This window comes from Dendrobium catenatum, unplaced genomic scaffold, assembly GCF_001605985.2.
Source record: "Dendrobium catenatum unplaced genomic scaffold, ASM160598v2 fragScaff_scaffold_998, whole genome shotgun sequence".
NCBI lineage: Eukaryota > Viridiplantae > Streptophyta > Magnoliopsida > Asparagales > Orchidaceae > Dendrobium > Dendrobium catenatum.
Window position 1 is genome coordinate 1,726,610 of NW_021319460.1, and position 19,849 is coordinate 1,746,458.

At 36.5% G+C, this 19,849-nt stretch overlaps 1 protein-coding gene across 5 annotated transcripts in view; it reads right to left on the reverse strand.

Moving 5' to 3' along the window:
- Nucleotides 1–9,809: 9,809 nt before the first annotated feature.
- The window catches only part of LOC110106675 (delta-1-pyrroline-5-carboxylate dehydrogenase 12A1, mitochondrial), a 54,289-nt gene continuing 44,249 nt past the window's right edge, over nucleotides 9,810–19,849 (reverse strand). For all 5 annotated transcript variants that reach the window (XM_020836633.2, XM_020836632.2, XM_020836631.2 and 2 more), the window contains 4 exons: nucleotides 13,743–13,952; nucleotides 11,667–11,777; nucleotides 10,552–10,631; nucleotides 9,810–10,461 (listed from right to left, as the gene is read on the reverse strand). In XM_020836633.2, coding sequence (XP_020692292.1) covers nucleotides 10,323–10,461; nucleotides 10,552–10,631; nucleotides 11,667–11,777; nucleotides 13,743–13,952 — 540 coding nt within the window. In that variant the 3' untranslated portion in view covers nucleotides 9,810–10,322. The remainder of the gene's footprint in view (nucleotides 10,462–10,551; nucleotides 10,632–11,666; nucleotides 11,778–13,742; nucleotides 13,953–19,849) is intronic.

The window sequence follows — 19,849 nt, forward strand, 5'->3', positions numbered from 1 at the left end:
TGGGTTTGAGTTGGGACAACGCGCATCTAACGACTTACAGGCCAACAGGGTCGTCCTCATAAAAGAAATCTTCTTCATCGTCAACATGATGGGTCAATTCAGTCTCAGGTTCTTTCTCTGCTTCTTCTACTTCTTCAATGATAGTGACCTTATACGGACTAGAACACTGCGAAGCGATGTGTTCATAATCGTGGCACATATAGCACTTGGTTCCAGAAGTGTCTTTGGGAGTGTCACGCTCGGGAGTCTTACCTTTAAAGTCGGGACGGGATTGTGGTTGACTCGTTGTTGGTCGGTTAACTACATGACCAACAGGTCTAGTTTGAGGTTGATTGGAAGAAGCTCTATATGGGCCAGAACGGGAGTCTGGATGCCTAGAGTTAGAGTGGGACTTGGATTCTTCAAGGTCGAGCACTAAACTACAGGCTGCTTCCAAAGTTTTAATTCCTCTCGCGAAAAGCTCATTACAGAGATCCTCTCTTAAGCCAACTCTAAACATTGAAAGCATTTGGGTTGGGGTGGTGGTCTCCTCACCACTGCAAAAAATTAGGTAGTCATCAAAGGCAGAGAAATACTCCTTGACAGGTTTACTCCCTTGGGCCAGTCTATTCCACTTATCTAAGAGCTTAAGGTAGTAGGAAGATGGGAGATATTTTCTCTTGAGCTCCTGTTTCATTGTTCTCCAATCAGTGATGGGGTGTTCTCCACGGGCTTCATGCATGTTCTCCAAGTTTGTCCAGTAGTGGTTGGCTCGACCCGTAAGTTTCATCTCCGCGAACTTAACTTTTCGTTCCTCTGAGATACTATACCATTTGAAGTAACTATCTATTCCTTTGATCCAATCTAAAAAAACTTGAGGGTCGAGGGTACCATCGTAAGAAGGAGCGTCTATACGGATGTTTTTTAACAACTGAGCATTGTTATCTCTCCAAGTGGGTTCATTTTCTACGGGGTCCAAGAAGAATCCACGAAGTTCTTGGTCGTTGAAGCTCGATGGTTCCGGCAAGACAATAAATGATATGATTGACGTATCGTTCTACGGTGATGTCGTACTCCCAATCCGGCTCGTAGAAAGGGGAGAGGAAGATGTCAATCTCCCCTTGTTCGTTGTAGGCGAAGCCGTGGTCAATTTCCGGATCCGCCATGCATCCTTGTTGGGAGATGAAGGAGCAACGATGGAAGCAAGGAGGAAAAAAGGGATGGAGGACGTGTGGCCGGCGAGAAGACTTGGGAAATCGGCTAGGATGCGAGGTCAATAGGTAAGTGCAGGAAATCTGAAATAGTTTCAGATTTTTGATAGTTTGGGGAAGGATTTAATTTGAGAATTCAAATCAATTCCAAGAGGGAGAGAGGGGCGGCAATGGGGAGGGATTTGGGGCTGAATTAGTGGGGATTAGGAGTTAATTTGGGAGAGAGAGAGGGCCTACCGGCCAAAATAGAGAAGAGGGAGGAGATTCAGTTTTAAATAGGTGGGGCCCACTTGTTTAATTAACAGATTTGAATAAAATCTGTAGTAATTTCAGATTTTAAACAATAAGGAAAGTTTCCTAATTTACATGTAAGCAATTGGCAACTTTTTTTGAATTTCAAATTAGAATTGAAATTCAATTATGATGATTGCCTAAAATCTAGGATTTATTTTGAGAAAGTAATCAATGCCTCTTGGGAAATTTGAATTTCAAATTCAAGATCCCAAGTGGGGGGCCGGCGGGTGGAGGTGTGGAGAGAGGGAAATTGGGGAAGGAGGCCGGCAACTTGGGCGGCCCAGGGTGGCCGGCGGCAAGAGGATTTTGAGGAGGGGAAAGCTAAGGCCAGAAAATCGTGGGAAAAGCTTGGAAGATTTTGAAGAAGCTTCAAACCTCATGCATCTCCTCCATTAGAACTCACAAAGAGATCCACAAGCACCACCTCTTCAAGAACTCACAAAGAGATCTTGAAAGATATCACGAGCTCACTAAGAGATCAAGAGAGAAAATTTCATTCATCAAAAACTAAAAACTTACATTGCATGAGGCCTCCTATAAGTAGGCCAAAATAAAAATAAAAGCTAAAATGACACAAATGTCCTCTGGGCTACATAGGTGACTCAATGCCCACAGGGGCAAACTAAGAAAAGAAATACAAGCATAAATAAAATACAAATAAATCAGAAATAGAGGCTCTGGATCGTAGCATTCGATCTGCGTCTCCGACGATGGTACACGTGTCGAAATCTGATGTCCTCATCAGATAGGTGATTAAATATAGGGGGTTTACGCCTATGAAAAACTTGAACTTAGATCTTAAAACCCTTGCAAATGATGGCGAAATTGCTCGGTAGTTTCTAATTTGTAACCAATCTATCTTTCGACAATTTGACTCGGAACTTCATATGTTAAAGCTCTCATCAAATCACATAGAGAGGTAGAGGTGCCAAATTTTTAGAGCCCACAATGTACAAATATAAAATGTGCTAACTATGAAATCCACCTCAAATCCTGATTGTGACATATGGACTTGACCTGTGTACATAAAAATAATTACACAGAAATAAGTACATCAAATGAAGGATGACAGCACCTCCTTAAATTTAAAAGGATTAAAAATCCAAAATTAATTCCAAATAATTGCACAAAGTAAATGCAATAAATTGGAAACTCAAATGAATTCCAAATAATTGAAAAAAAAAAAAAAAATCTAATAATTTGTTCCCTATTATACTGTCTAGTCATTTCTTTAATGCATGATTGAAATTAATTATTGTGGTTCCTTGGGAGCTCTTTATGTATTGCATTTTACTTTATTTTAATTGTATTAATTAATTAAATGAATTTTTGATTGAAATTAAGTTTTAAGTAAAAAATCAATTGCTTAGTTTAGTAATTAAATAGATTTCAAGTTTTTTTTTTAAATTATATATGTTAGATTTGATTTGCTCATTTTATTTAGCATTTGATTTAATTAGTTAATTTAAAGTTTAGACTAAGCTTTTAGGCTAATTACTTGATTAAGTTCTATTAATTATTAATTATTTATGGAATCTATTTAAGGAATTAGATTTTTTAATTTAATTTAATCTTAGAAAGTTTTAAAGATTTAATTTGATTTAAGTCTAATTATTGAATTCCATCAGTTAGTTTATTATTTTATTTAAGTTTACAAGTTTTAATTAACTTTTAAATCAATAGATTAATTGAATTTCAATATAATTTCGTAACATAAATTTTCAAAGTTAAATTTTAAATTAATCTTTAAGTTTTCTCTGATTTAAGTTGTTGTTATAACTTTGAGTCAATTAGCTAATTAATTAAATTAATATTTAAATTAAAATTTAGTTAATTTAAGTTTTTCATTAAAGTTATATTGAATGCAATTTCAATCTTACTTAAGATGATTTAATTAGTGATCCATTTAATTTAGTACTTAAATTGGTTAGGGTTTAAGTTATTAAATTTTTTTTTCTTAAATAAATTATTGACTAATCAAATTTTAATTTGAATTTTCCAACTCTAAAATTTTTTTCACAAGTCTAGTATATTCGTAGAAATTTCAACAGCTTCTTGATGTTCCCTCCCAGTGAAGGAAGATAGGGGAGGGCACTTACCCTTTTGGCTTGATTAGACCGGATCAAATCGATGGCGAGGAGTATGAGAGAGCGGATCATACCCAAAAGAGTCTTCAATTCTTCAATCCACTCGGCCGGATCAGATCGACAGCCGAGGACTTTGGGGGGCCGTATCAACCCCGATACTTCCTTTAATTTTACTAATTTGATGATGATGCCACACACACTTTTTTTCTTATTAATAATGCATAATTATTGTTATTAATAAGAACCATAATTATTATTTATTATTAACAATGTTCTGTTAATAATAAATAATTAAACATAACCCTTTCTTCTTTATCTGTTTGAAATCAAGAAGCAGACATTTGGAACGGACCAAATACAGGCCAAAAAGCAGATTGGCGTGATCGATTTTGTTCGCAGGAAGTCTCTTGGGTTGGGTTGGGCGCAGACGGGCGGCTTTGCTTGCGTGAGAGGATCGGCTGGACAGGTCGCCGGCGGAGGCTGACGGGGCTTGGTTTCACGATTTGAGTAGGTGGCTTGGTGCCATGTGAGAGGGTCGATTTCGGTCGTAGACAAGTGGTGAAGCGGACGGACAGGCGGGGACGTCGGGATAGGTCCCTTCGCCGAATTCAAGGAGACTCGCTGAAGCAAGGAAGAGCCGACGAGTTCGACTTGCTGATTGGATCCGGACAGTGCTTGTAGGAAGAACCAGAGCCCGAAGAAAAATCCTCCAATTGATTTCCTTCTTACTTGCATTCGACGTGGGCGATGAGGGGAATACGGTTGGATCTCAACACGTTTCTATCATTCGTATAATTAATTGTTTGCATCCATCACTTGGACTCATAGCTTTGCTTGTTGACGGTCTTTGATGACAGTTGGGTATTTTTTTTTAAATACAAGCTCCAGTCCTGCACTTCATCGTCCTTCAGAAATAAAATTTATTTCAAAAAGGATGATTAATTATTTTCTTTCTTTCTCAATCCCACATTATCTTTGATGTTAAGCCTTAATCTTAATTGAAAAATCTGCATGCTTTTGGAGTTGCTATTGACTGAATCTCAATAGAAAAATTAAATCAATCATGATTGTTTGCTTTTGGACCATACATCCTTTCAGTTTATATTTATGAGTTTGATTCTTTCTCCATTCATTTTTTTTTTCGATGTTTTCATATATGAATTTTAGCGGTAACTTAATAATTGAACCACTGTAGATGCAACTCCAATGACTATCTTTGCATAAACTCAAGCGAAGACTTTGCATGATAGTCTTTATGCATGCTAATCAATCTGTTTTATAATCCAAACTCCACTGTCAAACATAGATGGTAGGTTGAATTTGGGGATGGTAATGAAGATGTCTACTAATCATTAGTTGGCTCTTGATTTTAAATCCTCTAAGAGCATTATTTTCTTTGCAATCTTAGGACCACAATCTAGTAATATATTGTTCAAACTCTTTTGACATTGAAATCTCTTCAAAGCTTGCGATCAATTACTAAATTGAAAGGTATTGAAACATGTCTTTGAATTATCCTCAACTAATTCTACATAGAATGTACCTAGGTCCTAGTGAGAGAAACTCTGGTTTTCTAGTGAGAGAAACAAAGTTTTTTTTTCACAAATTTTGATTCGTGCTTTTCATGGCGGCGGACGGTCGCCGGCTGTCTTCTACGGCTGGCGGACACACTGAGGGCCGACGTGCTATTCCGACTCGGTAGTTTCTAATTTGTAACCAATCTATCTTTCGACAATTTGACTCGGAACTTCATATGTTAAAGCTCTCATCAAATCACATAGAGAGGTCGGGGCGCCAAATTTTTAGGTTCACAGTGTACAAATATAAAATGTACTAACTATGAAATCCACCTCAAATCTTGATTGTGACATATGGACTTGAACTGTGGACATAAAAATAATTACACAGAAATAAGTACATCAAATGAAAGATGACAGCACCTTCATTAAATGGATGTTTTCCTCTTCATTATAGCTCTAATTTTACCAAATCTGCTACAATTATGAGACCTTAGGCCGTTTACACCATAAAGGAAGAAAAAAAAAAAGCTGCAGGATTTAATAGAGCTAAATGTAATTAAGGCTTCATTTGGGACGGCTTTCTTAGTGCTTATTAAAACAGTTTTTTAGTATGAAAATTTAATTTTTTGCATTTGAAAGTTGCTTTAATGAAGCCTAAATCAAGACCTTTCCTATGTTCATAGATCAAATTTTATGTAACGACGTGGGTCTTTTTCAAAGCAAATTAATCAAGGTAAAAATTATCAATATGTGGGTATCTTTGCTCGTTAGTGTGTGTGCGCGCGCGCGCTTTGCATATAATATATATTTTAGGGAAATAATATTTCATTATTGTCAATATGAAATATTACTTTGCATTGAAAAAGAAAGTATCGTGACTTGGGCTTCATTTGGGATGACTTTCTTACTGTTTTTTAAAGCAGTTTTTTAGTACTAAAATTAATAAATACGGCCCACATGAAGCCTTAGTTGCAATCGCAATGAATCATGTTACGCATATTAAGGATCAGAAATTATAAAAAAATATAAAAGTTTAAAAGAAAAAAAAAACATTATTCTATCCAAGAAATGAGATACTCTACCTTCATTTTAGACAATTTGAACTGCCAATTTATTCCTTCAACGGCGCCTTCTTTAGCTTAATAATTGTTTTTTTTTTTTTTTGAATGATGCAAAAGCGATATTATTAAAAAGGAAAGACCTAATACAAACTATCAATACAATCACATTCCTTCTTTAACATATGAAGACAATATTATGCATACTAATATCATCCCAAAGAAAGCTATACCTAAGGGCAAGGTTAGCACAAACATCAGCTAACTTATTACAATACATATCTACACAATTAAAATAACATGATGAAAATGTTTAAGGAATGCAAATTGTTCCATGATGATTCCTACCTTATTACCACTCATCTTTTTTAAACCATCCTGAAGAAACTTGATGACATTAAGATTGTGCTATTCAATTATAATTCCCTTATAACGCATCATCCAATCTTCCATGACCAAACCAAAGGAATGAATAGCTAACATTTTCAATCGATATACATCCCAATGTACACCACTGAATCTGAATGCCAATAAAAGCCTTTCCTTGTGATCCTGGAATACACCCCCAACTCCTATATGATATGACGATTGTTAAGAAGCATATACATTAACTTTTATACAATCGGGAGGAGGAGGGTGCCAACATTTCTTGAACAACCGATCAGGCAGATTAGCACCCCAGAAGCCCGACTTTACCATAATGCATCCAACCGAGGATGATATAGAAGCAAATCTAACATAATTTGTTGCAATAAAAATACTATTGTCCTCCTTGCCACCATACACAATTTTATTCCTAGATTTCCAGCATAGAAATACAACAAAACAATAAAGGTTTACCAAGAACCTATTATTGGACGCACAATCCTCCAACCAAGTGATGCATTCTTTAATGAGACCAAAGGAGGAATACAAAACCTCCATTTATTCAAATAATGAATTACTTGAATAACCTTCAAGCAACTCACAGTCACATGTTCATAATCTTCTATTGTTAAACACCCTCTAGGTCATAAATCACCAGCTCTTTAACCTTCTATGCACCAGGAACTGACAAGTAGAAATAACATTATGATACAAACGCCACTAGAAAACTTCCACATGAGAATTAAGTTTTACCTTCTTAATCCAACTCTAATACAAATTTTCAATCGGATGTTGCACCAAAGAGTCAAATGCTAAAGTAGAAATAGATCTTCTTGAGCTTTGATTAATAAGTTCCACTTGGTCTTCCATCAATTCTGGATAAATCTGGACTTAACAAATCAGCAGGATCAAATCCTCCCAAAATAATTTTGAAGTTCCTCCTTATTCCAATTTCCATCCACAATCATATCATTGCTTCCTCGAGTTGAGACAAACACACTTGTCCAACAACCAAACATCATTGAATACATTAATAGAACCACCTACTACAATTTTTCATCTAACAATGGGATGAAGAGCTTTAGCACCATTTAAAATAATCTTCCAAGAGACCAACGAGCTATGCTTAACTTCATAAAATCAACTCCAAGAACCGTATTTTGCTTCCAAAACCTTGTACATCAAAGAATCTTTCTCATTGAGGAACCTCTACGCCAACTTCTCCCTTAAAAGTCCCACCTTGCTTATAGAAGAGTGAAGGCCACGTCCACCCAACTTGATCCACTTACATAACATTCCCCAGCTCACATAATGGAGGCACTTTTTTCAATCCTGCTTATGCCAAATAAAATCCCTACACACCTTATCAATTTCAGCAAGTACTCCACTAGGAACTAGAGAGTAAGTACAATGAAAAGCCGTAAGCGAGAGAATAATAGATTTCAGAAGAATAAATCTCCCAACTAAAGAAATAAATTTATTCTCCCAAGCATTAACTTTCCCCATAATTTTATCAAGAATTAACTGAAAATCAACCACCACGAGCCCCTTCAAAGCAATCTTCACACCCAAATAGTTCATCTATTTAACAGCTTTAAACCCCATCAAATAAGATATACTTTTCTCTCTCCTCCTTTTCACAGTTTTCCCAAAAAAACATGATAGATTTTTTATAGTTAATCTTTTGGCCATAATTGCAATTACATGTAAGGCATCCATCTCAAGTACCTCGCTCCTTGGATAAATTTAATTACCTCATGCTTGGTTACATAAACAAAATAAAATTCTAAAATATTTTATAAGATGAACCACAATTATTTGCAATAAAGTTTGAAATTTTTATATGAGAATTTTTTAAATGCTTTGTTCATTGTTATCCTGAAAAAAGAACATTTTATAAGAATGTTAAAACCATCTGGTAAAATATTAAGTAGTCTTACATATAAATTTTAATTTCAAAATGATTTATTTACCGTTAAACTCATTATTAATTCCAATGCTAGTTTGCTCTCAACCCTTTATTTTATTTTAATCAGAAAAAATAGTACAAATTATTTATCTATTGAAAATAGAGTTTAATTGTAAGAGTACATGAAATAGGATAAATTATTCTAAGCGGACATTGGATGGTCCGGAGACCAACCAGAACGAGCCATATCACTGGTACACAGCGGTATCGAGCACCGATACCGAGCAAAAAAAATGATGTGGCGCATTCTGATTGGCCTCCGGATGCCGTCTAGGATCCGCACAGAATATTTTTTTCCAGAGAGAAATGAAGAGGAATGGCGAGGAGGAGGAGAGAGAGAGAGAGAGAGAGAGAGAGAGAGAGAGAGAGAGAGAAATTATTATAAGTTCAAAAGGTTAATGACTCAATGGTATTGTTATGTAGGATTTTGAATGATTATTTGAGGGCAAGAATAGATAATTTAATGTAAGAAGAAAAAATTGATAAAATTAAAAATAACAAGTAGTTATTAAATTTAATTAATATAAAGATTTATGTCTTCATTTTCAAAAGATTAAGTTGTCATTTCAAAATGTTGGTAAGCCTAAATTAATAGATTGATTTTCTTAAAAATGAACCCATCTAGTTTTGATTTGCAACAAGCATGCTCATAATAGAGATTGTTTGCTTGATTGAATTTTATTGTATTAAATTTTATGAACATTATCCAATTATTTGTAGAGAATTGATTCACAGTAATCAATTTTTATCGCAGTCTTTATTATTATTATTATTATTTATTTATTTATTTATCAACTCAATCAACTATTTCACATTGGGCCTTTCTCGCCGTAAAGATTGTAGTTAATTGATTTAGTTTTATCAACTTCAATCTTTACGATGAGAAAGAACGAATTTGAAATATGAGACTTACATACTTACCTTTACCTATAGACATTCGATCAAAATTTATGAGAATATCTCTGCCTAAAATTTTTTCAACTATTTGAACGGCCATTAAAAGGGCAAATTATTAGGTCCGGTCACCGTTTTAGGTCCGGACATTCACTGAAAATTTGCCATGTGGATTGCGCTTTGACTAAAAAAAATGCAGGTAAAGCGCAGCCAAAAAAGCACAGTCAAAGCGCACCTAAAGCGCAATTAAAGCGCAGTCAAAGTGCAATCAAAGCGCACAGTCAAAACGCAGTCCACATGATAAGTTTTTATTGGATGTCCGGACCTATTTCTAGGTCAGGTGACCAGACATAATAATTTGCCCATTAAAAGTAATGCGACTAAATTTATAAAACATACCAAGAACTAATGAACAAAAGGAATGATCACTAATATATTACTGACCAATTTATTTATCAAATTGAATATGTATAGCAGGGGCATTTGAACTCCTACATGGAGAAATTTGATAATTGAATCACAAAATCCCGAAATGGTTATTCATCTCACAAACAATTTGATTGAGGGTATTTACATACATGCCATAAAATTTCTAAGTATTTATATATCTAACATCTAAATCTTTATATTTATTTATACATACATAGCACCCTAATGTCGACATCACTAATACATTAGTGATATTTTTATGTAATTTAAAAATTAGGATGTTATATAAATGAATATAAAGATCTAATTATTAGGTATATAAATATTTAAGGATTTTGTAACATTCATGTATATTTCCCTTTGGTTTGATCCTCTTACCAATAGATTTAGGCTTCATTTGGGAATATTTTTTTATTGCTTTTTAAAACAAACTTTTTAGTATAAAAATTCTAATTTTTGTACTAAAAAGCCGCTTTAAGAAGCGGTAAGAAAGCCGCCCCAAACGAAGCCTTATCCTAAGTTGAAAGTGGAATTTTCCACTGGTGAGGTATTGGACCGATGTCATATATGATTTCTCTGTGGCAAGACCAGACGAGCTTAATTGCTTCAGGTGTTCCAATTCCTGCACCTCTAGGATCACCAGCCGGTCCAAACCTGGAGCAAGACTTTCTCGCTTTTTGTAAAGCTGATTTTGAATAAAAAATGAGAGGAAATAGGCGTTCATGGAACATAAATTTCACATACCAGTGATTCTGAGGAGCACCGGTTGTTCGTGCTCTGATACCGGCATATGTCGTCCCATTAACAGACCTCCCAAGAACTTCCTGCAAAGAAGGTTCATGGCAAGAGAAATGTTAACATAAACTTTTTTACTGTGCACCTGATCTTATCCCTGAAGTGTGCTCACTGACGATAATAGATTGCTTGAAAATTTTATTTTTTTCAGCTTTGGTAGAAATAATATAGCAACCATCAGCTCGCATCATATTTAAGCTAGCTCAAAATTGGACATAAATAGATATATATATTACTTTTTGCTCATCCATTTTTGCATCTATCCATGCAAGATATTAAATATTTAAGGGAAGCATATATATGAATATGCATATTAAAAATATAATTAGCTAAAAGTATAACAGGCCGAGAATTAAATCTTTTTTTTCTTTCATGGATCGAGTTGGGATTAAATTTAATAAATTAGGACAAGGTTCAATTGAGATTGACCCGGATCCGACCTCCTGTTTTGTGCTCGCAACCCAGATCTGCCTCTCCCGAGTTCGGGTCGGCAACTAGACTCATTCACCATCCCGCGCAGGCGTGCCCACGCGGAGGCAACGGTCATTCTCTCCCTTCCGCCATTCCGCTCTCGCCGTCTCACGTGAGTCGCATGAAGCATTTTCACCCAGACTGCGCCCGCACTGAGCCCGCTCCCTCTTGCTCGCTCCTGCACCCTAGCTTGCTCACTCCCCCGTGCTTGTTCCGTTGCTCCCGCACCCGTCTCAGGTGACGCGTCTGCACCTGGAAGCCTGCGCATTCTCACTCAACCCAAGAAATTATGGGTTATCATGTCGGGTATGGTCAACCTGGTAACCATAGGTAGGGTCCAAGTTTAAAGTTTACAAAACTGGATCGGGTTAGGGTCAACCTGTTTGAACCCGGGTCTATTCCGGGTTCAACCCGAACCAACTCCAGACCTATTTTGACACCCCTAAGTTACATAACGGAGGCTAGTAATACAATGTAGAGGAAATTCTTGAAGAAATCCAAACTACCACAAGTTTGATAACGGTGGCCTATGAAAGCAATGAGTACTTAATATTATTAAAATGTCAATGAAAAACATCAACTATTTAGTCTACCTGTAAGAACATTGGATCGTTGGAAACTACAGCAGCTGTCAAATGTGCAAGCATCCTTTCACAAGCCTCCAACACAAGTGCCAGCTGATCTTGCTTGTATTGAGTAATAACCTGGGATAGGAACTAATGTTAGGAGCACCTTTAAAATGATAAAATCACAAGGAGTTATTGAAAGGTTGTTGATATAAGGTAACATATCTTATATTCCTTCTATTAATGCAAGTAAAAATAATACTAACAATATTAGTTACAAAAATAACACAAGGGTTAGTTTGTTTCATATGAAGCGTTTGGAAGCGACGTGTGGTTTATTTTACAGGGAGTGCACGAAACTGATTTTTCAGCATCCCTTCACAACTAGTGAGAAAAAGGTTCATTCCAAATCTCTCTTATGCCTATAAGTGACTTCAAAAATTTTCCATAAGCTAGATGAAAAACAATGGAGCTTTAGAAAGGCTCCACAAAAGATGGAAGGAAATGTTCAATGCGGACAAACTTTTAATGGCATCCTATTGTTAAAGGCTTGGTTATTGGAAAGAGAGCCCAATCATGACAGAGAGGGAATTCGAAAGTAGAAGATCACCATCTTGTTTGTTATCAAGTTTAAGATTCTAAAGCTAGGGAAGAAACATTACAAAGTAAACTTGCCTCTAAAATGGACTTCTAAAATAAATCGTAAGATAGCATTATTTTGTGTCATTGCACTAAACACAATTAAAGAACCTGAAGCAATCAATTAAAAAAAAATCATATGCATCTAGATTCCAAATATTAACTAAAAAAGTTATAACAAAATCAACATATATTAACAACCATATAGCAGATGAAAAATTATTTTCCAGTTCCTAAAACAATCTTCACAAGAAAATGCAGCTGTCAAGTAAAGGTATTCAAATTAGATGCATCTGTTTTAACTCATTTAAAAATATTCATGTAGGGAAATATATGAGAGACCATAACATACAATTTCTAGTTCATTTTTTGAACAAGTAATAATTAAGGTTCAATATCAAATGTAAAACAAAAAATCAGGACTAATGAACTACAGCATAAAACAATATTCGCAATCAAATTTGATCATTTTTTGCATATATGAGCAGCATGAGTAAGGAGTGAGTATTGACTTATTCCCTTAACCACAAACGCTGTTTTCAACTATGTTTAAGGCTTATTTGGTTGCTTGCAAATCAAAATATATTTTACAAAATTGTGATCTATTTTTCACTAATTTGGAGCTTAAAAATTAAATCATCATTTTTTGGGAGTTCTGAGTAGGTTTGTGAAGTTTGAGAACAATGTTGGCATCTAACAAGATGTATTTAACAACTTCATCATTTTTTAACATTTTAAACATGATCTTTTATTTCATGCAACCAAATGAGCACTTGGAAATTAATTAAAAAAAAAAATTGTTTATACTTCTAAGCATTAGGTGATGCATCCTCATAAGGTTTCGGTACTCAACACATTATAAAAAAGAATGTAATCCATTGTCATACTATCAGGAACCCCAACTAAAGTGCTATTATATGGGCTTGATAATGGACTAAATCTTCATAAAATTCTATGGTGGACTTTGACGTTCTACCACTTTTTTTATGTAGGCTACAAAAGATGATCTGGGTTTTCCATTAGGCAAAGCATGGTCTCTCTTCTTTATACAACACATGCACTAGATGGCCTGGCTGCCACATGCTTTGATTCTCTATCTATATATATAGCAGACAAAAGATAAGACCAAATGAAACTACAATTGCACAGAGTGTTCTATGGCAGTCCAACTATGTCTATGGGGCCTAACAGCTTAATAAAGTTTTAAGCTAAGAAAAATCCCAAGGGCTTTGGTCAACCATGACTATAATAAGAAGAGTAAACAACAACAACAACAATAACAACAGATCTTTATTCCAGGGTCGGCTACAACTACACTAAGAAGAGTATTGGAAAGAAATGCTTGGCCTTATCATCAGGCATGGTTGACTGGTCAAGGGCATCAAACAAGCCAGAACAACTTGGCCGGAGAACTGAAACAAGACTAAGGTAGTAGGCTCAACTTCTGTAGCTTCATTGTATTACCTGGAATGGGCCAAAAAGTTCTGTTGTAACTAGCTCAAAATTCTTATCTTTAAGTATCTCATCAATTGGAATAAAAAGGGCAGTTGGTTTCAAAGCACCATAGAGTTTTGGAATAGAATGATTCTCCAAGGGCTGGCCTCCAAAAAGTAGCTTTGATCCTGGTATTTCAAGCAGCTTCTCAATGTGTTCCACCATTCGATCTGTTGTAACCTGTGAAAGCATAAAGATAAGCTAGATATCAGTAACAACCACATCAGCCTTCAACACATTTACTTCAATTGACAATGTAGATATATTTGGTTATATTAATCACAGCGTTAAGCCTAAAAAATTAAAACAAGACATATGCCCCTAGGACTTACATAGGACGATCCTCTTAAATAAGGGTAAAAAGAAAAAAATTCATAATAAAAATAAAAATTACAAATAACAAATTAAGATAAGGTGGAATGATCTCGGCCGTCGATCGTCGTCTCCTCCTTTGAAAATCTTCATGATCGGATGTCTGCATCAGGAAGTTAATGTGACTTTGGAGCGCAAGAGGGAATGATTTTTTTTGGGGCTTTTGTATAGGATTTAGCTAAGTTCTAAATAAAAAACATACATAAATAGAGCGAGGCATATGCCTCATGCCAGCGAGGCGAGATGCGCCTCAAGGCGAGCCTCAGCCAAGATGAGGCGTAAGCCTCATAAAAAAAGCTTGAGGCACTGAAATTGCGCTGAGGCGGGCCTTAAGACGAGCCTCATATTGCGCAATTTTAAACAATGGCGTTAAGTTTTTCACACAAATGCGACTTAGTATGAAATTGAGATATTTTTAAAGAGACACATTTCATGATACCAAACTGGAGTCTAGGGAGCAAGAGTGAGAACCAGTACATGAAGCTCCCACCAAAAAGGGTTTAGGAGCTTACAATACATTTACAAAGAGGCAGTTCACATGAACTGAACCCATAACCTCAAAATCACAATGGAGGCAACTTAACTACTGCTTCGAACCACCAACATATTATATGGGAGCAAACATATAAATTGTTTAAATGGAAAGTAAACATCAGTTCAAAATTTAAACGGACATTAGTGTTATAGATTGCTTGCATGTGGCTCACCAAAGATAAGAGGTGTACTAACATCAATTTTAATTTCCCTAAAAAAAACTATCAGAGCAAGCGCTGCGTCGTTGAGCATACTGTGCGCTGGGACGCCAATCTCTCAGGTTTTATAGGATTTAAGAGAGCACCACGGTGTTGGGTTAGAAAAATTATTATTTTTTAAATATCAATATCAAATTTATACAAAATCTCACCCAATCCATCCCCTCCCCTATTCTTCTTTGCTTGTCAGTTGAGAAAAGGGGAGAAGGAAGAGAGAGAATGGAGGAGAGAGGAGAGATAACAGCTCTTGGGTCATTTTCATTGTGGGCTCCGAAAATTTGGCCCCAGCCTCCATCCGTTGTGCTTTTTCTTTGGGGGAGTTTTAACGGATTAAGTTCCGGGATAAATTTCAGGAAGGCAGATGGGCTTGTAGATAAGACACTACCCAGAGATTTCGCCCTCATTTTTTGAGGACTTTATGATATGAGTTTTAGTTTCCTATAGGCGCAAGCCCCTATAGTTAATTACCCCTCTCGATAACGAGAGAGAACTTTAGATTAATGGTAGTCGTCAATCAGATACGTAGAAATACGTATTATCTGGCATATAGTAGCAGCATGGGTTTCAGATGTTGGAAAATCGTTGGGAATTGAAGAGTTTGTAGATTTAATATTTAAAATAAAAATTTTCACTATCTTACACTTAAAACTGATGGTGGGGAATGGATGATGGGCCCGATCAAGATCCCATGGTTCCGACATCCCGGGCCATCGTGGTCCCTAGTTTACTTAGTTAGAGGAGGTAGTCGACCCAACCTGACAGAAGGATCTTTGTCGGTAGCCATGGGTTGCTTCGTCCAAGGGGACCTTATAGACCTGAGTGAGTGTTTGTCTAAGGGAACTAATTTGAATCCACCTTAGTTAACAGAGGGCTTTGTGACTTATCGATCATATCCTATTGATTCATATCTCAAGGATTTGATGCCACTAAGAAACGTATTGGCTCTAGCCATAACCGATATTTCGTGGTTCCATTTGACGACAAAATCACTCGGTTCAGAGGGCCCTAGGTCATAACCGTTAATTTTGCGGTGCCATTTGACGGCAAAACTGCCGGTTAGAGGACACATACCACGTCCTTACAAACAGGAGATTGTTTGAGAATGGATCATAATGATATTTTTGACTAGGGATTAGCTCTGTGTGAGCTGAAGTAGTTTTCAACTTGTTCACCCCGACAAACTATTGCAGAGGGTGGATGAATTTTGCTTTGAGTGATTGATGGTTGAATTTCAATTTTAAATATATGGGATTTGGATGATTTTGGAATTTTTGAATTTTGTGGGTATTTGAGATGACATTTTGGATATTTGGAATTGACCCCTCCGGTTGAGATTTTCTGTTCAACACGGCCATCATTGGGGTGTGGGGCCATTACATTTGAAAATATTTGCATTTTGTGGATGAACCTTGTCAACTCTATGAGCTGCCGATAAAGGATCGAGTATCGTAAGCTTTATGTCTTTATTAGTGAATTCTCATTGCTATAGGCTTTGAATGTCTAATATGAATGTATTAAGATAAATATACCGGTCATCACCACCGTATATTTATTTGATGGTTTGAACCCTGTCGACTCCTATTGATCCGCATAGAAGGATCGGGTTTGAACTTGAATTCACTTATCGACCCGCACAGCATCCCTAGACGTCACATATGTACTAATAATACGCTCACCGGAGCCCATGCATGTTTTTGATTATATTTACCCCTTTCGTGTACCTATGTGTATACAAACTATGGTGTATGTGTGGGGGCATTCTTGGAATGTTTGTAAACGCTTTATGCTGCTTGCATAGATGTTGCAGATCTAGTAGCGTGTTGTAGTAGCTTATGGATTGAGTTGTTTACTGCTTTGTACAGACAGACTATCGTGCACTATTTGTCATTTTCTGCAGATGGGCCATAGTGCACTAGTGAATCTCCTGCCTTAATTCGTAGGTCCTTGCATTTGTTGTAGCCCTTTGGCATTTTGCTTGTGAACACCATATTGGGTACACGATGGGTCTTCTACGGTAGATCGTAGAAGTCTTATACTTTTCGTGATGCTTTCGATATTTGCCCATGGAAGATATGCAGTGTATGTGGTAGCTCTCTTATCATATCTCGTGGGAGCTTGCATCTGCTGGTGTTATTCTATGTTTATCCATGGATGGCATAATAAGTACAACAAGCGGAGATTTCTTAATGTTTTGAATGACTCAGTGAATACATTGATTATGCTCTGATCTTATCCTTTATTGGTTAAGCATAGCTTAAGCAGATTTTTAAACTTTCAATCTTCCGGGAACTCTCAAATTGCTAGCTTCAATAGATAAGTTTTGAACCGTATCAGGAATTCTGTAACTTTTGCCACCCATGGAAATTCTAAGAGCCTCTTAACTATTCATTTGGCAACGAACTTTAATTTGCTACCATCATGATTCTCCACATTAGCAGATGCATGATTGCTGTGGAGCTGCAAACATTTATCATCTTCTATGCCCTCCATAATCAGCATTCTCTCTTCTCATAGGGGATGGACATATATACTCGCCACAATATTATTGTAAATGATGTTGATAATTATGGTTGGCTTCTATACTCACCGTGACTAATAGAAATATTAGATCTCCAAGCTTTGCTTATTAGCTTGTCATTGTATGATCTTCTATTATCACCCATATGTGGTTAGTTGCACACATCATGGATCTTCCATTCTTGAAGGCGACTTCAAAAAGCTCCTTACGATCATTGTCTTTCATATCCCATTTGGCATGACAACTCTGAGCCTGGTGGGTATCTTCAAGTTACTAGTTTTAGGCATATTTTAGTCCTCTTCATTTGATCGTTGCATGCAGATTGATTTGCTTGAATGATCTGAGATAATTTGTTTTATCCTCTCCTGCTTACATGCCTCTTGAGAATTTGTTCTTCGTTCATCACAAATCTCCATCTCTTCACAGAGAGCAAGCTCCCATCTCTACCTCCGCTCAAAATGCCGTAACTTCCGAACTGGTAGGAGGGGTCGTAGAAGGAGGCAAAGTCAGTGGGTCTAGGGTTTCGGCAAGGTAGGGATCGGGATTTGCGGATGGCTTCGACTTGTGACTGGAGGAAGCTGTGGAGATCAGAGGGCTGAAGCAAGTCTTCGGCTAGGTTAGAGAAATAAAAGATATATCTCTCTCTCTCACTCTCTATCTATCTATCTATTTATCTATCTATCTCTCTCTCTCTGCGGATCAAACAAATCGGAAGGTGGAGCGGGGAGTCGGGACAAGGAACTCGATCGAGCTGGCTTCGGCGGGATAAGGTTCGACGTTGAAGGAGATCGAGTGCAGGGAAGAGGTCGTCCGAGGCTTGGAGTTCAGCACAGTGAAGCTAGGTCGAAGGTGTGGAGTCTGGCTCTTCGATTGAGAGTGGAGATCCAGCGACGGGAGTGGAAGAATCGGGTAGGGCCGTGTGGTTTTCGGAAGGCTTGCGAAGGCTCAGATACTAGAAGGAAGAGCTGAAGCTCTCACTCATTCTCCTTTTAATGATGCTAAAGAGATGGAGATGATACATACGAGGGATGGGTGTCTGACAACAACGCCGTTTGCAGAGGGATGGGCACTATGGCGACGGTGGATTTGGCAGGAATTTGGTACAGGTACATAATCATTTTAAGCAAAAAAAAAATTGTTTTCTCTTTTGTCTGTAACTTGAAGGTCAACATTCATCAATCACTCCATTTATAAAAAGTGTTCTAATCATGATAAGTAACCTTAACCCTACCTCTGTTTTTAATGATTTTGTGTTTTTCCTATTTTCTCCATATTGAAATTGATAAAAATGCAATATCTCATTTTAGTAATTTTTCACAGTGTAACTTCAGATATGTGGTAGATATCATTCCCTTGAACATTTGGCTTATATTGAATTTTCACAGGAAAATTTTGCTTATATGTCATTTTTGTTAAAATTGGCAAAGTAATACTAAGTATAAAATGATCAAGAGTTAGTATATTACACTTGAATATGAAATACATAATATGCATTGATTTATTATTCATGTGGTTTGCCATATATTTTGGTATAATACATATATACATACTGATGAGCACACTGATATATTTGCATGTTAGAATCAATGCATATTATGTATATTTAATGTTCGTTATTATACTTTATATGATGTAAAATGTGTATAAAAGTGAAAAAGGTTGGTTAAAAATGATTGACTTATTCAGATTAGTTGGAAACATGTTATCATGAACAGAAGAGAGGATTGATGGGCTTTCCTTTAAATAGAATTTGTAATGTAATCCTAAGTGATGTGAATAAGGTATAAAGATATTGACTGATATGATACGCCAATAGACATAAAGTGATGATTTCTTATATAAAATCCACCAAACTTGTGATATATGATATGAGATTGATTCCTGACAATAGGATAGACATAACTAAGATTGATTTCTATAGGATTAGTGATGCGGACATCCAACCGTCCATGCCAATCCGAGGTGGAGCTGAAGATCGACGACCGAGATCACTTTGTTTTATTTTCGTTTATTAAGTGTATTTTAATTTAGTTTTGCAATTTCCCTTTTTACCCTCTTTTCTTATGTAAGCCCAAGGGGCCAATGTGTCTTTTAATTTCTCTTGAGGCCTATATATAGAAGCCCCTTCTCTTGTATTTGGATGATGGATTATTGATACAAAAAAAAAATTGTGTTTTGCACTTTGGTTCTTTGGGAAGAACGTTAGTGAAATCCGTATGGCAGGAAGTCGGAGTTTCCACCAGCCGCAGGATGGGTCCGGGCTCGTGGTGTGAAGTCCCTTGGAGAAGGGCAACGTAGTACCCGTCAGTCGCATGATGTGTCTGGGCTCGCGGTTGTATCTTTGATATTTTGTTTATTTTCTTTTGTTCCTTCTTATTGCTCTTCGTCGTTATATTCATCTTCTTCCTCCTCCCCATCTTCGTTTGGCCACCGAA